At 36.9% G+C, this 22,447-nt stretch overlaps 1 gene segment (V, D, J or C); it reads left to right on the plus strand.

The window, feature by feature from the left end:
• The first annotated feature begins 1,482 nt into the window (after positions 1-1,482).
• Positions 1,483-4,595, plus strand: LOC148046730 (immunoglobulin heavy variable 3-21-like). The segment is given in 3 exon segments: positions 1,483-1,995; positions 2,079-2,394; positions 4,439-4,595. Coding segments are annotated over 3 exon segments (519 nt in total).
• Positions 4,596-22,447: the final 17,852 nt, after the last annotated feature.

Here is a 22,447-nt window from a genome sequence, read left to right on the forward strand (position 1 = left end):
GGAGAGATTATTGATACATCTTTCTTTTTAGGTGCCAAGTCTCAAGTCCAGTTGGTGGAGTCTGGAGGGGATGTGAGAAGACCTGGGGGGTCCCTCCGTCTCTCCTGCCAAGCCTCAGGATTCACCTTCAGCAGCTCTTGGATGGAATGGGTGAGACAGGCCCCAGGGAAAGGACTGGAATGGATTGGAGAGATAAATCCAGCATCAAGTACAATTGGGTATATAGACAAAGTCAAGGGCCGCTTCACCATCTCCAGGGACAATGCCAAAAGTCAGCTGTATCTGCAAATGAACAATCTGAAAGAAGAGGACACAGCTGTCTATTACTGTGGAAGAGGCACAGTGAGAGGAAGTGAATCTGAAACCCGTCAAGAACTTTCCCTGCCTCTGCGCAGCTCTCCGAAATGATTCTCACAAGTCTGAATTTGAATTGAAATTCAAATTTGAATTATGTGGGTGTTTTTGTTTATTGTTTTGAAATTCCATCCCTTTTGATCCTTTGATCAGTTCCACAACTTCCACACTGCAAAGCTAGATTTTTATTTAATCCAAGGTAACTCTGCCCACTTTCTCAATAATTAAAAAAAGAGTTTATCTTAACACTAATATGGCAGCCCCCTAATCTATCTGTGTTTCTTTGTGTGTTTTTCTGTAGGGTGTGTTAAAAAATATTATATGAGTAGAGAAATCTCTTTTATCCAAAAATATTTTGTAAATTAAGGAGCAATAGACAATGACTTCCCACTTGACCTCTTTCTTTCTTTCTTTCTTTCTTTCTTTCTTTCTTTCTTTCTTTCTTTCTTTCTTTCTTTCTTTCTTTCTCTTTCCCTTCTTTCCTTTATCTATTTATCTATCCTATCTATCTATCTATCTATCTATCTATCTATCTATCTATCTATCTATCTATCTATCTATCTATCTATCTATCTATCTATTTATCATCTATATCATTAATCCACACATCCATCCATTTCTCCATCACATTTTTTAAAAAAGAGCTACCTCTTCTTGTTTTTAAAGTAAAGACAAAGTAAAAGGTTGTGTCCCACTCTAGAAGGTGATGCTCAAGTTCATTTCTTTGCCAAAAGGGCCAGCATTGGCCAAAGAAATTCCAAGGTCAAGTGGTCAGCTTGATTATATGCTAAGGCCCATAGAACACGGCTATCATCCAACCAAAGTGGTACCTATTTGTCTACTCAAATTTCATAGTTTTGAACTGTTAGGTGGGCAAGAACTGAGGCAAGAACTAGAGCTCACCCCATTTTGAGACACTCAGGTCTCGAACATAGCTTGTCCTATTGCCAGCAGACAAGCTCAGTGTCCTTAAACAAAAAGCCATCCTAAGGATGCTTTTTCAAGATGCAACTGGACCTTTTTTTAATTTTTACTTGAAGACATTTCACTTCTCATCTGATCAAAGGGATAAAAATGCTAAATCAACTGCAAACATCTGGCACACTGTATTAAGAACCATAATAATAAATTATCTATAGAGATTCTCAATCATCAAGGTCATGGTTGTCCCAAAGATTCTTTTCCAAACACAATTGGACTTTCTTTATTTTCCTTAAAAACGTTTCACTTCTCATCCTTCTCGGAAGCTTCTTGGAAGTGAAAAGTTCTCAAGGGAAAAATCAAGTCGCTTTGTCTTTTGAAAAGCAGTTTTGGGACGTAATGATAAGGCATTCCACTCTTGACTTTCATTCACTTTATAACTGCAATTATTGTTATTACTTTTGTCATTATTGTATTGCACGCAAAATCTGTGCAAAGAAATCTTAAACAGTGAACTCCCTGAGAGTCTCTTTTAACCAAAACAATATGTAAATCAGGGTACAATTTGACCTTTAAAAGAACCACAAGATTTCCTTTTTCAGGCTACACAAACATTAAGCCCTTCCCTGAATCCTTTTCTATCAATTCTCCTCTCTTCATTAGAGGAAGCAAAAATGATTCTGTGGCAAAACCTGTTGTTCTTATTTGCTCTCCTAAGAGGTAATATTTTTCCTCCTTATTCAGCTTATTTCCCCTTTAATTATTTTATTTAGGAGGGCTGACTCAAACTACTCTCATTTTAGGTGTCCAATCTCAAGTCCAGTTGGTGGAGTCTGGAGGGGATCTGAGGAGACCTGGGGAATCCCTCCGTCTCTCCTGCCAAGCCTCTGGATTCACCTTCAGCAGCTATGGGATGAACTGGGTGATACAGGCTCCAGGAAAAGGACTTGAATGGGTGGCCCACATATATACAAGCTCAACATACATTATCTACTCTGACAAAGTCAACGGCCGCTTCACCATCTCCAGGGACGATGCCAAAAGCCAGCTGTATCTACAAATGAACAGCCTCAAAGCGGAGGACACAGCTGTCTATTTCTGTGCAAGACGCACACAGTGAGAGGAAGTGAATCTGAAGCCCGTCAAGAACCTTCTCTGCCTCTGAGTAGCTTCTTAATATCATTCATACAAGTCTGTATTTGGGTTTCATTTATATTCTATTTGAATGGTGTTGCTGCCTTCTTTTATTGTTTTGAACTTCCATCCATTCTGAGTCTTTGATCAGTCCCACAATTTTTTCACTGAAAAGCTGGATTTTTAATTAATCAAATGTGATGCCACCCATTGTTCCAATAATTAAAAAAAAATTATTTTAACACTTATCATGACAGCCCCCCTAATCTATTTGTGTTTCTATCTGCGTGTATCGGTAGGATATGTTAAAAATACTATATGAATAGAGAAATCTATTTATCCAAATATACGTGAAAATTAAAGAGCAATAGACCATGGTTTCTCACTTGATTTAAATCTGTCTGTCTGTCTGTCTGTCTGTCTGTCTGTCTGTCTGCCTGCCTGCCTACCTACCTACCTACCTACCTACCTACCTACCTACCTACCTACCTACCTACCTACCTATCTATCTATCTATCTATCTATCTATCTATCTATCTATCTATCTATCATCTCTATCATAAGCTCAGTGTCCTTAACCAAAGAGTCATCCTAAAGATGCCTTTTCAAGATGCAAAAGGATGTTTTTGTTTTGAAGACATTTCACTTCTCATACAAGAAATGTCTTCAGCTCCTCTTGGGTGAAAAGCTGAAGAAGCTTCTTGGATGAGAAGTTAAACGTCTTCAAAGAAAAACCAGAAAGTCCAGTTGTCTCTTGAAAAGGCCCCTTTGGGACAACCACGACCTGGAAGACTTAGAAGTTCCATAGACATTCAACCACAGAGCCATTGTAACTTCGAACAGTCACTAAATGGACTGTTGTAAATTGAGGAATACCTGTAGTACCTACACAATTCCTTCATGTATTTCCTCTGCTGTGTAACTGCTTATCATTTATTTACTTTGTTTGACCTACCATGTTTCACTACACAGACAAAGAATAAGGTAGAAACTCACTTGATTTAAATATGTCTGTCTGTCTCTCTGTCTGTCTGTCTGTCTATCTATCTGTCTGTCTGTCTATCTATCTGTCTGTCTGTCTGTCATCTCCATCATGCTCTTACCCATCCATCCATCCATCCATCCATCCATCCATCCATCCATCCATCCATCCATCCATTAATTCATCTTTTTTTAAAGGAGCCACTTCCTCTTGAATATAATGTAAATATAAAGTAAACTTTTTACCTTATATTTACATTATAATATGAGCTCACTTCATTATGAGACAGTCAGGTGTCATTGAATGACTTTAATAAATCCCTTGGGGTAAACTTATTACTATTGTTCCCTTTCTACTAGATCACTATACTAACTGTGTTATCTTTTTATTCAATTTATATGCCACCCATCTCATTGTCAGCCTTGTCCCAGGGAAGCTAGGGTGAAGGGACAAGAGGGAAACCTTTCCAAAATCTGTCTAGAAGAGTCTTCTTTAGTTGGAAGTGAACAGACCAGATGGGATTTTAGGTATGGTTTAGAATATATGACATGGATGGAATTTTCTATGATATTATTCCATGACTTCATTGGGTTTGGGAAAATAAATAAGAACACCTCACCCCAGATAATACAATCTGTCATAGACTCACACTTGAAAAAGGAACAACCAGTCATTTTGGGAAGAGTTCCCTAAAAGGATCTCAAACTGGACACCTCAAGAGACTACAATTTGCATAGTGAAGCCAAGTCTGAGTTGAGAACAGATGGTTAGAAGAATCTTACTTAGTCAGAGGTGAACAGATCAGATCGGATGTTAGGGAAGGTTTAGAAGAGATGATCTGGATGGCTTTTTCTGAAAGATTATTCCATGATTTCATTGGATTTAGGAAAACAAAAAAGTGGGGATGTGAGAAGGCCTGGGGAGTCCCCCCCATCTCTCCTGCCAAGCCTCTGGATTCACCTTCAGTTTCTACCAAATGCAGTGGGTGAGGCAGGCCTCAGGCAAAGGACTGGAATGGGTTTCAGATATACATTCAATGTCATCTAGTGTTTACTACTCAGACAAAGTCAAGGGACGCTTCACCATCTCCAGGGACAATGCCAAAAGCCAGCTCTATCTGCAAATGAACAGCCTCAAACCAGAGGACACAGCTGTCTATTACTGCACAACTCTACAATGTGAGAGGAAGAGAATCTGCAGCTAAGCAAAAACCTTCAAAGCAGCTCTTCAGCTTGATTCAGTCCCAGATCCTGGATTGGCTAATTAGGATTCACCAGCATATAGTTAGATTTAAGGATTCTTTTGTCTTGGCTATTCTGGAAGAAAGTACAATAGAAGCCAATGAATATTGAGGAAAATGGATTCAAAATACCAATTTTGCCGTCTCTGTTTCCAACGTGATCTGACTTATAAGAAAAAAAACCAAAATATTATTTACTATCATGGCAGAAATCTGAAAATGAAACTTCAGGATGATCTTTCTAAATATCCAAACGGCCATTCTCATATTGAGGAAACATCTGGACCTAAAGAATCTCCTCAGAGAATTAGGAAAATGTGTCCCCTCCTCACTTTGGACACCAGGGGGCAATGTTGACATGCAAAACTCCATGGTTTATCAGCCAGGGAATAAATCAACTCTAAATAAATATTGTCTAATTATGGAAGTGTGACTGTTGTTATTTCTCTAATTGTTCCCTGAAAACCACCTTTCAGGAGGCTACAATCCTCCCGGTGAAACAGAAAAGATTTATTTAAAAAAGGATGGGGATCATTTCTGGTTTTGTCATCAGAAAAACTGTCCAGGTAGCTCAAATCTTTGATGAAAGGAATCAGAAGAAGAAAAAGGAAAGGAAAGGGATGTTTTACCAGGTGTGGTGAATATTGAAAAAAAGCTCTAAAAATGGGCATTAGATAAGTACACTAATTCAGAAGAATTTGAGGATAAAGCTAAAATTGAAAGTTTTGAAAGTTTTCTCTTTAGACTAATAGACAAGCAACTAGAATAAAACTTATAAAATTTTGCTTTTATATAGGATAACTGCAGGGAGGATATTATATCCATCAATGGAAAAACTCAACACCACTCACAATAGAGAAATAGAAGGTGAAGATAATGGAAGGTGCAGAGAAGACTAAAGTAAAATGTATGGTTAGAAAATTGTTTATAAACTTTGCACGAAACAGAAAAACACACAGTCATCATTTGTGGTTTTGATGATTAGAAAAAAAAAGGATAATAGAAAAACATGAGATCTCTTTAGTTAATATTATAAATGTACTTATATTTGCTGCAGAAGAAATGTCGACATCCTTTTGTCTTTTTCTTTTCATTCTCATTCTAAATTTTAAATTTCCTTCCTTCCTTCCTTCCTTCTTTCCTCCCTCCCTCCCTCCCTTCCATCCTTTTTTTCACAAAGCTGTTTATTATTATGTTATATTCTACACAATTTTGGTCGCTTTTTATAATTGCAATTATTGTTATTATTTTTGTCATTATTGTATTGCATGTAAAGCCTGGGCAAAGAAATCTTAAACAGTGAATGCCCTGAGTCTCTTTTAACCCAAGCAATATGTAAATCAGGGTACAATTTGACCTTTTAAAAGAACCCCAAGACTTCCTTTTTCAGGCTACACAAAAGTTAAGCCCTTCCCTGAATCCTTTTCTATCAATTCCTCTCCATTCATTAGAGGAAGCAAAAATGGTTCTGTGGCAAAACCTGTTGTTCTTACTTGCCCTCCTGAGAGGTAATATTTTTCCTCCTTATTCAGCTTATTCCCCTTTAATTCTTTTATTTAGAAGGGCTGACTCAAACTCCTCTCATTTTAGGTGTCCAATCTCAAGTCCAGTTGGTGGAGTCTGGAGGGGACGTGAGGAGACCTGGAGAGTCCCTCCGTCTCTCCTGCCAAGCCTCTGGATTCACCTTCAGCAGCTCCTACATGGACTGGGTGAGACATGCTCCAGGAAAAGGACTGGAATGGGTGGCCTACATATATCCAACCGCATCTAGCATTTACTACTCAGACAAAGTCAAGGGACGCTTCACAGCCTCTAGGGACAATGCCAAAAGCCAGCTGTATCTGCAAATGAACAGCCTCAAAGCTGAAGACACGGCTGTCTATTACTGTGCGAGAGACACAGTGAGAGGAAGTGAATCTGAAGCTCACCAAGAACCTTCTCTGCCTCTGAGTAGCTTCCCAATGTAATTCATACAAGCCTATATTTACGTTTTATTTATATTCTATTTGAATAGTGTTGCTGCCTTCTTTGATTGTTTTGATATTCCATCCATTTTGAGTCCTTTGTCAGTCCCACAACTTTTACACTGCAAAGCTGGATTTTTATTTAATCAAATGTAACACTGCCTGTTTTTTCAATATTTTTAAAAAGATTTTATTTTAATACATATCATAACACCCTCTAATTTATTTATGTTTCTATATCTGTGTGTCTGTAATATATGTTACAAATTTTATGTGAATAGAGAAATCTCTTTTATCCAAATATATTTGTAAATTCAGGAGCAATAGACAATGGTTCCTCACTAGATTTAATTCTGTCTGTCTATGTATTATCTATCTATCTGTCTGTCTGTCTGTCTGTCTGTCTGTCTGTCTGTCTGTCTATCATCGATCATCGATCATCCATCATCTATCTATCTTTCATTTATTCATATCTATCTATCTATCTATCTATCTATCTATCTATCTATCTATCTATCTATCATCTATCTATCATCTATCTATCTATCTATCATTTATTCATATCTATTTATCTATCTATCTACCTATCTATCTACTATTTATCTATCTATCTATCTATCTATCATCGATCATCTATCTATCTTTCATTTATTCATATCTATCTATCTATCTATCTATCTATCTATCTATCTATCTATCTATCTTACCTATCTCTTTCTCATTTGATTATATATCTATATATATCTATCCACCCATCCTTCTTTCTTTCTTTCTTTCTTTCTTTCTTTCTTTCTTTCTTTCTATCTATCTATCTATCTTTCTATCTGTTTTCATGATTTTAAACAGGTGTCTCTCAAATGTTTCTAGTACTTGTTTATCATTTCTTCCCTTAAATCACTTTTTTGATTCAAATCAACTTTACTTAAAGGAGATCTTACTTTTCTTAAAAGTTTTAAAGTTAAATCAACACCTTAGGGAGTATACAAGTAAACTGTAACACAAACGGACTGGTGAGCTCTTTTATCTCAAGCAATATTTAAATCAAGTCCCAATTTCCCCCTTAAAAGAGCCAGTCGGTTTTCCATTTCAGTCTACACCCTCCAAAACAAACTTTCTGCACTTTCCTGAATCCTTTCTGATCAACTTCCCACCATTCATTGCACAGAGCAAAAAATGCTTCTGTGGCTAAACTTGATGTCTTTACTGGCAGTTCTCCACAGTAATTGTTTCCTACCTATTCTGTTCCTTTCCATTTTGATTCTTGTATACAGGAGAGATTATTGATACACCTTTCTTTTCAGGTGCCAAGTCTCAAGGCCAGTTGGTGGAGTCAGGAGGGGATGTGAGAAGACCTGGAGAATCCCTCCGTCTCTCCTGCCAAGCCTCTGGATTCACCTTCAGCAGCTTCTGGATGGCTTGGGTGAGACAGGCTCCAGGGAAAGGACTAGAATGGGTTGGAGATATAAATCCAGCATCAAGTACAATTCGCTATATAGACAAAGTCAAGGGCCGCTTCACCACCTCCAGGGACAATGCCAAAAGTCAGCTGTATCTGCAAATGAACAACCTGAAACCAGAGGACACAGCTGCCTATTACTGTGCAAAATACACAGTGAGAGGAAGTGAATCTGAAGCCTGTCAAGAACTTTCTCTGCCTCTGAGCAGCTCTCCGAAATTTTTCACACATTTCTGTATTTGTGTTTTATTTATCTTCTGCTTGAAGTGTGTTGCTGCCTTTTTTCTTATATTGAAATTCCATCCTCTTTGACCCATTGATCAGTAGCACAACTTCCACACTGCAAACCTAGGTTTTTATTTAATCCACGGTAACCCTGCTCACTTTCCCAATAATTAAAAACATTTCTTTTATCATCTATCATGACAGCCCCCTAATCTATCTGTTTTTCTGTGTGTGTTTGTCTGTAGGGTATGTTAAAAATTATTATTTGAGTAGAGTAATCTCTTTTATACAAATATAAAGGTGACACTCAAAAAATTAGAATATGATACAAAAGTTCATTTATTTCAGTAACTGAACTTAAAAGGTGAAACTAATATAACAGATAGACTCATTACATGCAATGCAAGATAGTTCAAGCCATGATTTGTCATAATTGTGATGATTTGCATATAATGAGTCTTATCTTATATATTAGTTTCACCTTTTAAATTGCATTAATGAAATAAATAAACTTTTGCACAATATTCTAATTTTCCGAGTTTCACCTGTATTTTTTAGTTAAAAAGCAATAGCCAATGGCTTCTCAGTAGACCTAAATCTGTCTGTCTGTCTGTCTGTCTGTCTGTCTGTCTGTCTGTCTATCTTTCTATCTATCTATCTATCTATCTATCTATCTATCTATCTATCTATCTATCTATCTTTCTATCTATCTATAGCAATAGCAATAGCAGTTAGACTTATATACCGCTTCATAGGGCTTTCAGCCCTCTCTAAGCAGTTTACAGAGTTAGCGTGTTGCCCACAACAATCCCGGTCCTCATTTTACCCACCTCAGAAGGATGGAATGCTGAATCAACCCTGAGCCAGTGAGATTTGAACAGCCGAACTGCAGAACTGCAGTCAGCTGAAGTAGCCTGCAGTGCTGCATTTAACCACTGCGCCACATCGGCTCAATCAATCTATCTATCTATCTATCTATCTATCTATCTATCTATCTATCTATCATCTATCTATCTATCTATCTATCTATCTATCTATCTATCTATCTATCTATCTATCTATCTATCTATCTATCTATCTATCTAACATCTATCTATCTATATCTCAAGATATATTTACCAGATGGGATATTAGGGATGGTTTAGAATACATGACCCAGATGGAATTTTCTATAATATTGTTCCATGATTTCGTTGGATTTGGGAAAATAAATAAGAACCCCTCACCCCACATGTGTGCAGAGAAATGTATACGTGAATGCCCTTAAGGACTTTTTTATATGAAGCAATATGTAAACTTAAAGGGACAATGTTACCTTTAAAGCAGCCAGGTGGTCTTCTTACTAGCAGCCCTAATTTGGGAGATGTGACAGTTGTTATTTCTATAATTGTTACCTGAAAATCTTTGAAGGAAAGGCCACCTCTCAGGAGGCTACAATCCTCCTGGTGCAAAAGAAAAGATTTATTTAAAAAAAGGATGCGGATCATTTCTGGTTTTGTCATCAGAAAAACTGTCCAGGTAGCTCAAATCTTTGATGAAAGGAATCAGAAGAAGAAAAAGGAAAGGAAAGGGATGTTTTATCAGGTGTGGTGAACATTGAAAAAAAGCTCTAACAATGGGCATTAGATAAGTATCCTAAAGAAGAAGAATTTGAGGATAAAGCTAAAATTGAAAGCATTGAAAGTTTTCTCTTTAGACTAAGAGACAAGCAACTAGAATAAAACTCATAAAACTGCTTTTATGTATGAAAACTGCAGGGAGGATATTATATCCATAAATGGAAAAACTCAACACCACTCACAATAGAGCAATAGAAGGTGAAGATAATGGAATGTCAGAGAAGACTAAAATAAAATTTCTGGTTAGAAAATTGTTTACAAAGTTTGCATGGAACAGAAAAACACAGAGTCATGATTTGTGGTTTTGATGATTAGAGAAAAAATGGATAATAGAAAAACATGAGATCTCTTTAGTTAATATTATAAATGTACTTATATTTGCTGCAAAGGAAATACCGACATCCTTTTACCCGTTTCTTTTCATTCTCATTCTAAATTTTAAAATTTCCTTTCTTCCTTCCTTCCTTCCTTCCTTCCTTCCTTCCTTCCTTCCTTCCTTCCTTCCTCCCTCCCTCCCTCCCTTCATTCCTTTCTCCCTTCTTTCCTCCCTCCCTCCCTCCCTTCCATCCTTCTTTTCACAAAGCTCTTTATTATTATGTTATATTCTACACAATTTTGGTCACTTTTTATAATTGCAATTATTGTTATTTCTTTTGTCATTATTGTATTGCATGCAAAATCTGTGCAAAGAATTCTTAAACAGTGAACACCCTGAGAGTCTCTTTTAACCCAAGCAATATGTAAATCAGGGTACAATTTGACCTTTAAAAGAACCACAAGATTTCCTTTTTCAGGCTACACAAAAGTTAAGCCCTTCCCTGAATCCTTTTCTATCAATTCCCCTCCATTCATTGGAGGAAGCAAAAATGGTTCTGTGGCAAAACCTGTTGTTCTTACTTGCTCTCCTGAGAGGTAATATTTTTCCTCCTTATTCAGCTTATTCCCCTTTAATTCTTTTATATAGGAGGGCTCACTCAAATTCCTCTCATTTTAGGTGTCCAATCTCAAGTCCAGTTGGTGGAGTCTGGAGGGGATGTGAGGAGACCTGGAGAGTCCCTCCGTCTCTCCTGCCAAGCCTCTGGATTCACCTTCAGCAACGCTTACATGCACTGGGTGAGACAGGCTCCAGGAAAAGGACTGGAATGGGTGGCCTACATAAACCGTGGTTCCAGTACTATTTACTATTCAGACAAAGTCAAGGGCCGCTTCACCATCTCCAGGGACGATGCCAAAAGCCAGCTGTATCTGCAAATGAACAGCCTCAAAGCTGAAGACACGGCTGTCTATTACTGTGCGAGAGACACAGTGAGAGGAAGTGAATCTGAAGCCCGTCAAGAACCTTCTCTGCCTCTGAGTAGCTTCCCAATGTAATTCATACAAGCCTATATTTCCATTTTATTTATATTCTATTTGAATAGTGTTGCTGCCTTCTTTGAAATTCCATCCATTTTGAGTCCTATGTCAGTCCCACAACTTTTACACTGTAAAGCTATCTATTTCATTTGACTATCTATCTCTATCTATCTATCTATCTATCTATCTATCTATCTATCTATCTATCTATCTATCTATCTATCTATCTATCACTATCTATCTATCTATCTATCTATCTATCTATCTATCTATCTATCTATCTATCTATCTATCTACCTACCTACCTACCTACCTACCTACCTACCTACCTACCTACCTACCTACCTATCTATCAAAAACCAATAGAAACACCAAACAAAATAGCAACTAAAAACAACAAGAACCACTATGTGAAATGCATAAAACTGCTCAGATTAAACCAGCATAAGAGGATCCCAGAATGTCCATTTACACTTGGTGACTTGAGCATTTGTGTGCAATTCACACGTAGCTTTGAAATTGTGCTTTGTGGCTTAGTCAGCATTCCGTTCTTTCTTTGATCAAAAGGAATGATAAAAAAAAAGGTTTGGTCGCCAACAAAGCTATTGAAATTTTATTCTTGGTGCATGTGTTCTTTCCCTTATCTTTAAATTCTTCCCTAAACTGTTTATAAGTAGCTAATTAACTTACTGCACTGTAAACAAGCCTTTCCACCCCTTAAAGGATAGAGGGATAAAAGTGCAAAATCCAGTGCAAACACCTGGCATATTTTGTAAAGAACCATAATAATAAATTGTCTATGGAGATTCTCAACCATCCACGTACTGGTTCTCCCAAAGGTGCTTTTCAAAAGAAAACTGGACTTTCTTGGGTTATTTTCCTTGAAAATGTTTCACTTCTCCTCCTTCTTGGAACCTTCTTGGTGGCAAAAAGTTCTCAAGGGAAAAATCATGAATGTCCACTTGCCTATACAAAAGCAATTCTGAGGAGAAAAAAGACTGAATGGCATTTTCTCATTTTCCATCAGGGCAGAAATCTGAAAATGAAAGTTCAGGATGATCTTTCTAAACATCCAAACCGCCATTTTCATATTGAGGAAACATCTGTACCTCAAGAATCTCCTCAGAGAATTAGAAAAATGTGTCCCTTCCTCACTTTGGACAGCAGGGGGCAATGTTGGCACATGAAACACCATGTCTTATGGGGGAGGGAATACATCAATTCTAAATAGATATTGTCTAATTTTGGAAGTATGGCAGTTTTTATTTCTGTGTTTCTTCCCCGAAAATCTCTGAAGAAAAGTCCACCTTTCAGGAGGCTTAAATCCTCATTTTGAAATGGAAATAATTTATTTAAGGAAAGGATATAGAGACTAAAACATATGAAGAACAGTTGCAGGTACTGTGTATGTCTACTTCAATGAAAAGAAGGACTAGGGGAGACATGATAGCAGTCTTCCAATATCTCAGGGATTGCCACAAAGAAGAGCGAGTCAAACTATTCTCCAAGGCACCTGAAGGCAGGATAAGAAACAACAGGTGGAAACTAATCAAGGAGAGAAGCAAGCTAGAACTGAGGAGAAATTTCCTGACATTTAGAACAATTGATCAGTGGAACAGCTTGCCTCCAGAAATTGTGAATGCCCCAACACTGGAAGTCTTTAAGAAGATGTTGGATAGCCATTTGTCTGAAACGGTACAATAGCAGAGTTGGAAGGGTTTCCTGCTTAGGCAGGGGGTTGTACTAGAAGACCTCCAAGGTCCCTTCCAACTCTGCTATTGTATTGTATTGTATTGTATTGTATTGTATTGTATTGTATTGTATGTATTGTGTATCATTTCTGGTATTGTCATCAGAAAAACTGTCCAGGTAGCTCATGTTTTTAAACAGGCCTTTCTCAAATGTTCCTTGTGCTTGTTCATCATTTGTTCCTTGAATCATGTTTGTGATTCAAATCAACTCTACTTAAAGAAGATTTTACTTTTCTAAAAAGTTATAAAGTTAAATCAACACTGTAGGGAGTAAACAAGAAAACTATGAGGCAAATGCACTGGTGATTTCCTTTATGTCAACCAATATGTAAATCAAGTCCCAATTTTCCCCTTAAAACAGCCAGTAAGTTTTCCTTTTCAGGCTACACCCACTAAACAAAGTTTGTGCACTTTCCTGAATCCTTTCTGATCAATTCCCCACCCATCATTGCACAGAGCAAAAATGCTTCTGTGGCTGAACTTGCTGTTTGTACTGACAATCCTCCATGGTAATTGTTTCCTCCCTGTTTTGTTCCTTTCCATTTTGATTCTTTTATACAGGAGAGATTATTGATACATCTTTCTTTTTAGGTGCCAAGTCTCAAGTCCAGTTGGTGGAGTCTGGAGGGGATGTGAGAAGACCTGGGGGGTCCCTCCGTCTCTCCTGCCAAGCCTCAGGATTCACCTTCAGCAGCTCTTGGATGGAATGGGTGAGACAGGCGCCAGGGAAAGGACTGGAATGGATTGGAGAGATAAATCCAGCATCAAGTACAATTGGGTATATAGACAAAGTCAGGGGCCGCTTCACCATCTCCAGGGACAATGCCAAAAGCCAGCTGTATCTGCAAATGAACAATCTGAAAGAAGAGGACACAGCTGTCTATTACTGTGCAAGAGGCACAGTGAGAGGAAGTGAATCTGAAACCTGTCAAGAACTTTCCCTGCCTCTGCGCAGCTCTCCGAAATGATTCTCACAAGTCTGAATTTGAATTTGAATTTGAATTCAAATTCAAATTTGAATTATGTGGGTGTTTTCGTTTATTGTTTTGAAATTCCATCCCTTTTGATCCTTTGATCAGTTCCACAACTTCCACACTGCAAAGCTAGATTTTTATTTAATCCAAGGTAACCCTGCCCACTTTCCTAATAATTAAAAAAAGAGTTTATCTTAACACTAATATGGCAGCCCCCTAATCTATCTGTATTTCTGTGTGTGTTTGTCTGTAGGGTGTGTTAAAAAATTATTATGTGAGTAGAGAAATCTCTTTTATCCAAAAATATTTTGTAAATTAAGGAGCAATAGACAATGACTTCCCACTTGACCTCTTTCTTTCTTTCTTTCTTTCTTTCTTTCTTTCTTTCTCTTTCTTTCTTTCTTTCTTTCTTTCTTTCTTTCTTTCTCTTTCCCTTCTTTCCTTTATCTATCTATCTATCTATCTATCTATCTATCTATCTATCTATCTATCTTTCTATCTATCTATCTATCTATCTATCTATCTATCTATCTATCTATCTATCTATCTATCATCTATCTATCATCTCTATCATTAATCCACACACCCATCCATTTCTCCATCACATTTTTTTAAAAAAGAGCTACCTCTTCTTGTTTTTAATGTAAAGACAAAGTAAAAGGTTGTGTCCCACTCTAGAAGGTGGTGCTCAAGTTCATTACTTTGCCAAAAGAGCCAGCATTGGCCAAAGAAATTTCAAGGTCAAGTGGTCAGCATGATTATATGCTCATGGAACACGGCTATCATCCAACCAAAGTGGTACCTATTTATCTACTCAAATTTCATAGTCTTGAACTGTTAGGTGGGCAAGAACTGAGGCAAGAACTAGAGCTCGCTCCATTTTGAGACACTCAGGTCTCGAACATAGCTTGTCCTATTGCCAGCAGAAAAACTCAGTATCCTTAAACAAAAAGCCATCCTAAAGATGCTTTTTCAAGATGCAACTGGACCTTTTTTTAATTTTTACTTGAAGACATTTCACTTCTCATCTGATCAAAGGGATAAAAATGCTAAATCCACTGCAAACATCTGGCACACTGTATAAAGAACCATAATAATAAATTATCTATAGAGATTCTCAATCATCAAGGTCATGGTTGTCCCAAAGATTCTTTTCCAAACACAATTGGACTTTCTTTATTTTCCTTAAAAACGTTTCACTTCTCAATAGCAATAGCAATAGCAGTAGACTTATATACCGCTTCATAGGCCTTTCAGGCCTCTCTAAGCGGTTTACAGAGAGTCAGCATATTGCCCCCAACAATCTGGGTCCTCATTTTACCCACCTCGGAAGGATGGAAGGCTGAGTCAACCCTGAGCCGGTGAGATTTGAACCGCTGACCTGCTGATCTAGCAGTAGCCTGCAGTGCTGCATTTAACCACTGCGCCACCTTGGCTCTTCTCATCCTTCTTGGAAGCTTCTTGGAAGTGAAAAGTTCTCAAGGGAAAAATCAAGTCGCTTTGTCTTTTGAAAAGCAGTTTTGGGACGTAATGATAAGGCATTCCACTCTTGACTTGCATTCACTTTATAACTGCAATTATTGTTATTACTTTTGTCATTATTGTATTGCATGCAAAATCTGTGCAAAGAATTCTTAAACAGTGAACTCCTTGAGAGTCTCTTTTAACCCAAGCAATATGTAAATCAGGGTACAATTTGACCTTTAAAAGAACCGCAAGATTTCCTTTTTCAGGCTACACAAAAATTAAGCCCTTCCCTGAATCCTTTTCTATCAATTCTCCTCTCTTCATTAGAGGAAGCAAAAATGATTCTGTGGCAAAACCTGTTGTTCTTACTTGCTCTCCTAAGAGGTAATATTTTTCCTCCTTATTCAGCTTATTCCCCTTTAATTCTTTTATATAGGACAACTGACTCAAACTCCTCTCATTTTAGGTGTCCAATCTCAAGTCCAGTTGGTGGAGTCTGGAGGGGATCTGAGGAGACCTGGAGAGTCCCTCCGTCTCTCCTGCCAAGCCTCTGGATTCACCTTCAGCGATGCTTACATGCACTGGGTGAGACAGGCTCCAGAAAAAGGACTTGAATGGGTGGCCTACATATATACAAGCTCATCATACATTTACTACTCAGACAAAGTCAAGGGCCGCTTCACCATCTCCAGGGACGATGCCAAAAGCCAGCTGTATCTACAAATGAACAGCCTCAAACCAGAAGACACAGCTGTCTATTTCTGTGCAAGACGCACACAGTGAGAGGAAGTGAATCTGAAGCCCGTCAAGAACCTTCTCTGCCTCTGAGTAGCTTCCCAATATCATTCATACAAGTCTATATTTGGGTTTCATTTATATTCTATTTGAATTGTGTTGCTGCCTTCTTTTATTGTTTTGAACTTCCATCCAGTCTGAGTCTTTGATCAATCCCACAATTTTTTCACTGAAAAGCTGGATTTTTAATTAATCAAATGTGATGTCACCCATTGTTCCAATAATTAAAAAAAAGTTTATTTTAACACTTATCATGACAGCCCCCCTAATCTATTTGTGTTTCTATCTGCGTGTATCTGTTGGATATGTTAAAAATATTATATGAATAGAGAAATCTATTTATCCAAATATACGTGAAAATTAAAGAGCAATAGACCATGGTTTCTCACTTGATTTAAATCTGTCTGTCTGTCTGTCTGTCCATCCGTCCATCCATCCATCCATCCATCCATCCATCCATCCATCCATCCATCCATCCATCCATCCATCCATCTATCTATCTATCTATCTATCTATCTATCTATCTATCTATCTATCTATCATCTCTATCATTCTTTCACCTACCCATCCATCCATCCATCCATCCATTAATCCATCTTTTTTTTTTAAAGAGCCACTTCCTCTTGAATATAATGTAAATATAAAGTAAAAAGTTTACTTTATATTTACATTATAAAATTAGCTCACTTCGTTATGAGACACTCAGGTCTCGAACATGGCCTGTCATATTGCCAGCTGACAAGCTCAGTGTCCTTAACCGAAGAGGCATCCTAAAGATGCCTTTTCAAGATGCAAAAGGACGTTTTTGTTTTGAAGACATTTCACTTCTCATCCAAGAAATGTCTTCAGCTCCTCTTGGGTGAAAAGCTGAAGAAGCTCCTTGGATGAGAAGGGAAATGTCTTCAAAGGAAAACCAGAAAGTCCAGTTGTCTCTTGAAAATGCCCCTTTGGGACAACCATGACCTGGAAGACTTAGACGTTTCATAGACATTCAACCACAGAGCCATTGTAACTTTGAACAGTCTGTTTGCAATGTAATCTGACTTCTGAGGAAAAAAAAATTCTTTACAATCATGGCAGAAATCTGGAAATGAAAGTTCAGGATGATCTTTCTAAACCTCCAAACTGCCATTGTCATATTGAAACATCTGGACCTAAAGAATCTCCTCAGAGAATTAGAAAAATGTGTCCCCTCCTCACTTTGGGCACCAGGGGGCAATGTTGACATGCAAAACTCCATGGTTTATCAGTCAGGGAATAAAACAATTCTAAATAAATTATGTCTAATTATGTGACTGTTGTTATTTCTCTAATTGTTCCCTGAAAACCTCTGAAGGAAAGTCCACCTTTCAGGAGGTTATAATCCCCATGGTGAAACAGAAAGGTTTTATTATAAAAAAGGATGGGGATCATTTCTGGTTTTGTCATCAGAAAAACTGTCCAGGTAGCTGAAATATTTGATAAAAGGAAGAAGAAGAAGAAAAAGGAAAGGAAAGGGATGTTTTATCAGGTGTGGTGAACATTGAAAAAAAGCTCTAAAAATGGGCATTAGATAAGTATCCTAAAGAAGAAGAATTTGAGGATAAAGCTAAAATTGAAAGCATTGAAAGTTTTCTCTTTAGACTAATAGACAAGCAACTAGAACAAAAGTTATAAAACTTTGCTTTTCTATATGATTGCAGGAAGGATATCATATCCATAAATGGAAAAACTCAACACCACTCAAAAAAGAGTAATAGAAGTTGAGGATAATGGAATGTAAGAGAAGACTAAACTAAAATTTTTGGTTAGAAAATTGTTTATAAACTTTGCATGAAAGAGAAGAACATACAGTCATGATCTGTGGTTTTATTGATTAGAAAAAAATGGATAATAGAAAAACATGAGATCTCTTTAGTTAATATTATAAATGTACTTATATTTTCTGCAGAAGAAATACCGACATCCTTTTACCTGTTTCTTTTCATTCTCATTCTAAATTTTACAATTTCCTTCCTTCCTTCTTTCCTTTCTTCCTACTTTCCTCACTCCCTCCCTCCCATCCTTCTTTTCACAAAGCTGTTTATTATTATGTTATATTCTACACAATTTTGGTCACTTTTTAAAATTGCAATTATTATTATTACTTTTGTCATTATTGTATTGCATATAAACCCTGGGCAAAGAAATCTTAAACAGTGAATGCCCTGAGAGTCTCTTTTAACCCAACAATATGTAAATCATGGTACAATTTGACCTTTAAAAGAACCACAAGATTTCCTTTTTCAGGCTACACAAAAGTTAAGCCCTTCCCTGAATCCTTTTCTATCAATTCCCCTCCATTCATTGGAGGAAGAAAAAATGGTTCTGTGGCAAAACCTGTTGTTCTCACTTGCTCTCCTGAGAGGTAATATTTTCCCTCCTTATTCAGCTTATTTCCCTTTAATTCTTTTATATAGGAGGGCTCACTCAAACTCCTCTCATTTTAGGTGTCCAATCTCAAGTCCAGTTGGTGGAGTCTGGAGGGGATCTGAGAAGACCTGGGGAGTCCCTCCGTCTCTCCTGCCAAGGCTCTGGATTCACCTTCAGCAATGCTGACGTGAGCTGGGTGAGACACGCTCCAGAAAAAGGACTTGAATGGGTGGCCAGGATATTTCCAAGATCACCTAATATTTACTACTCAGATAAAGTCAAGGGACGCTTCACCATCTCCAGGGACGATGCCAAAAGCCAGATGTATCTGCAAATGAACGGCCTCAAACCAGAGGACACAGCTGTCTATTACTGTGTGGGAGACACATTGAGAGGAAGTGAATCTGAAGCCTGTCAAGAACCTTTTCTGCCTCTGAGTAGCTTCCCAATATAATTCATACAAGCCTATATTTGGGTTTTATTTATGTTCTATTTGAATAGTGTTGCGGCTTTCTTTGATTGTTTTGAAATTCCATCCATTTTGAGTCCTTGGTCAGTCCCACAACTTTTACACTGCAAAGCTGGATTTTTATTTAATCAAATGTAACACCGCCTGTTTTTTCAATATTTTTTAAAAGATTTTATTTTAATACTTATCATAACACCCTCTAATTTATTTTTGTTTCTATGTATGTGTGTCTGTAGGACGTTAAAAAATATTATGTGAATAGAGAAATCTATTTTATCCAAATATATTTGTAAATTCAGGAGCAATAGACAATGGTTCCTCACTTGATTTAATTCTGTCTGTCTATGTATTATCTATCTATCTATCTATCTATCTATCTATCTATCTATCTATCTATCTATCTATCTATCTCTATCATCTATTTATCTATCTATCTATCTATCTATCTATCTATCTATCTCTATCTATCTATCTATCTATCTATCTTTCATTCATCTATCTATATCTATCTATCTATCTATCTATCTATCTATCTATCTATCTATCTATCTAACAACAACCACATTACAAGGCTAGATTTTTATTTAATCAAAGGTAACCCTGCTCACGTTTCCAATAATTAAAAATGTTTCTCTCATACCTTATTATGACAGCCTCCTAAACAATTTGTGTTTCTCTGTGTGTGTGTCTATGTAGGGTATGTTAAAATTATTATGTGAGTAGAGATATCTCTTTTATCCAAAGATATTTATTAAGGAGTAATAAACAATGTCTTCTCAAGTGTCCTATTTCTTTCTTGCTTTTTTTCCTGTCTTTCTTTCTTTCTTTCTTTCTTTCTTTCTTTCTTTCTTTCTTTCTTTCTTTCTTTCTTTCTTTTTCTTTCTTTCTATCAATCATCTATCTATCTATCTATCTATCTATCTATCTATCTATCTATCTATCTATCTATCTATCTATCTATCATCTCTATCATTAAACCATCCGCCAACCCACCCATCGTTCTGTCCATCCATTTCTCCATCACATTTTTTTTTAAAGAGCCACCCCCTCTTGACTGTAATGTAAAGATAAAGTAAAAGTTTTGCCCTTTCCAGTCATGTCCAACTCTAGGGAGAAAGTTCAAGTCCATTTCTTAGACAAAAGAGCCATCATTGCCTGAAGAAATTTTGAGGTCAAGTGGTTTGGGGCTGGCTAATTAGGATTTACCACAGTTGTAATAAATGTAGAGTGACCAGATGACCCGATTTCAGCGGGACAGTCACGATTTATAACAATTTTTCCCGCGTCCCTCCGCCTTTTAAAAAAGTCCCGATTTTTTTTCTGGCTCCATGTTGAAAGCCCAGTGGATTTGCTTAAGAAATCCTAACCGGGGCAAGACAAAAGACACCCTGTGTAATCCCTCTCTCTCTCTGTCTCAGTACTTTCATTGAAGATATTAAAACGTTAAAGCAACAAAACGGACACCCCCCCACCGCACCGCTTTTTTACCTTATTTTATAAGAAAAAAATGAACTAGTACCATAGAGCTGCAGGAAATGGCTAGAGAGGTCGCCAGTGTTACTTCCTGGATTTTCCGGAGGGGAGGGGCACGGAGGTTGGAGGACTCCAAGATGGTGGGAAATTTCTTTGAAAAATATTGAGTTTCTGTCTGCTGGTAAGTGTGGTGGGTTTTTTTCTTTTATTTTTTAATGCATTTTAAAATAATGTAGGTTTTTTAAAATGTGCAGCTGCTGTTTTTTTTATTCAAAACAATATGTGATGTGCCATGGAAAAATCATTAAAAAAAAACCCTGAAAGAACAAAAGTTTTTTTTTTAGGGTATTTTCCTGATCAAAACTATAATTGTTTCTGCATGACACCCTTAATCACAAATAGCCAACTACACTTCATTCTAAATAGTTTTATTTCCTTTATTGTATGTTATTACTCAAGTCCAAAAACTGAGTTAATTGGATAAACTCAGCTCCACAATTTACTAAATATACAGTTACAGGAATTTCATGTATAGTATGCTGTCTCTTAGGGTTTATTGAACATAGGAGAATAATATGAGAGGGATTTGATGTAAAATAAGCTCTTTTAATGAATTCAAAATCAATGCAGCAGACAAGACATGGGAGTGAACATAATACACACTTTAACAATATATTTTTTCTTTTAGCCATCAAATACTGCAGCAAGTGTGTCAGTAATAATAGCAAGACAGGCATAGGATTTTCCAGCCAGGTTAATTTTACTTTTTTATGGTTTTGATGTTGTATTTAATTTTATCTGTGTTAGAAACTTATGAAGGCTGTGCAACATTTTGAGGTGATATAGAGTATGTAAAGGCATGAATACAGTAGAACCTCTGGTCACAACCATAATTCGTTCCATAACATTGGTCGCAAACTGATTTGGTCATGAATCAAACCTAATTTTGGAAATTTGGCGCTTACAAAAAAAATGGTGCAGAAGGGGAAATCAGCAGCGGGGAGAATGTGAATATTTTGGTCAGAAGCATTCGTGACCAGAGGTTCTACTGTATAACATCTTCACTTAAGACTTAAGATTCACTTAAGATATAACATCTTCACTTAGGATTCACTTAAGAACTGTGGCAAGAAAGGTGATATAGTGACCAAAGTTACAATGGCATTGAAAAAAGTGACTGATGAAAAAAATCAAATAATATGTTTCCTAGTATTATTTGATTGCTTATTAGTAACCTATGACTATCACTAAGTGTTGTAGTTTATGATTCGTGATGAATGTATTCTATTTTATTTTTCTTTATGTACACTGAGAGCATATTCACCAAAGACAAATTCCTTGTGTGTCCAATCACACTTGGCTAATAAACTATTCTACTCTACTCTACTCTACTCTACTCTACTCTACTCTACTCTACTCTACTCTACTCTACTCTACTCTACTCTACTCATTTCTATTCCAATTCTAATAAGGATTTTAGCTTCTCTCTCTTGAAAGTGTAAGCTAGCATATGGCATTATAATGCAAGCTAGCCTTAGCTTTCAAACAGTTCATTTAGTGACCAAAGTTACAATGGCATTGAAAAAAGTGACTGATGACCATTTTTCACACTTAGTGACCGTTGCAGCATCCTCATGGTCACGTGATCAAAATTTTGATGTTTGGCAACAGATTCATATTTATGATGGTTTCAGTGTCCTGGGGTCATATAATCGCCTTTTGTGACCTTTTGACAAAATATAATTTTTAAAAACTTGATTAAAATCGTGTCCCTCTTTACCAATCTGAAAATCTGGTCACCTTAACTTAAAGGGTGCTTTCACTTTTCTTAAAACTGAAAAGTTTTAAAGTTAAATCAATACTGCAGGGAGTATGCAAG

Source organism: Thamnophis sirtalis, unplaced genomic scaffold (assembly GCF_051295495.1).
Source record: "Thamnophis sirtalis isolate CommonGarterSnake01/CBP01778 unplaced genomic scaffold, rThaSir2_p1.2 scaffold_4, whole genome shotgun sequence".
Classification (NCBI taxonomy): Eukaryota; Metazoa; Chordata; class Lepidosauria; order Squamata; family Natricidae; genus Thamnophis; species Thamnophis sirtalis.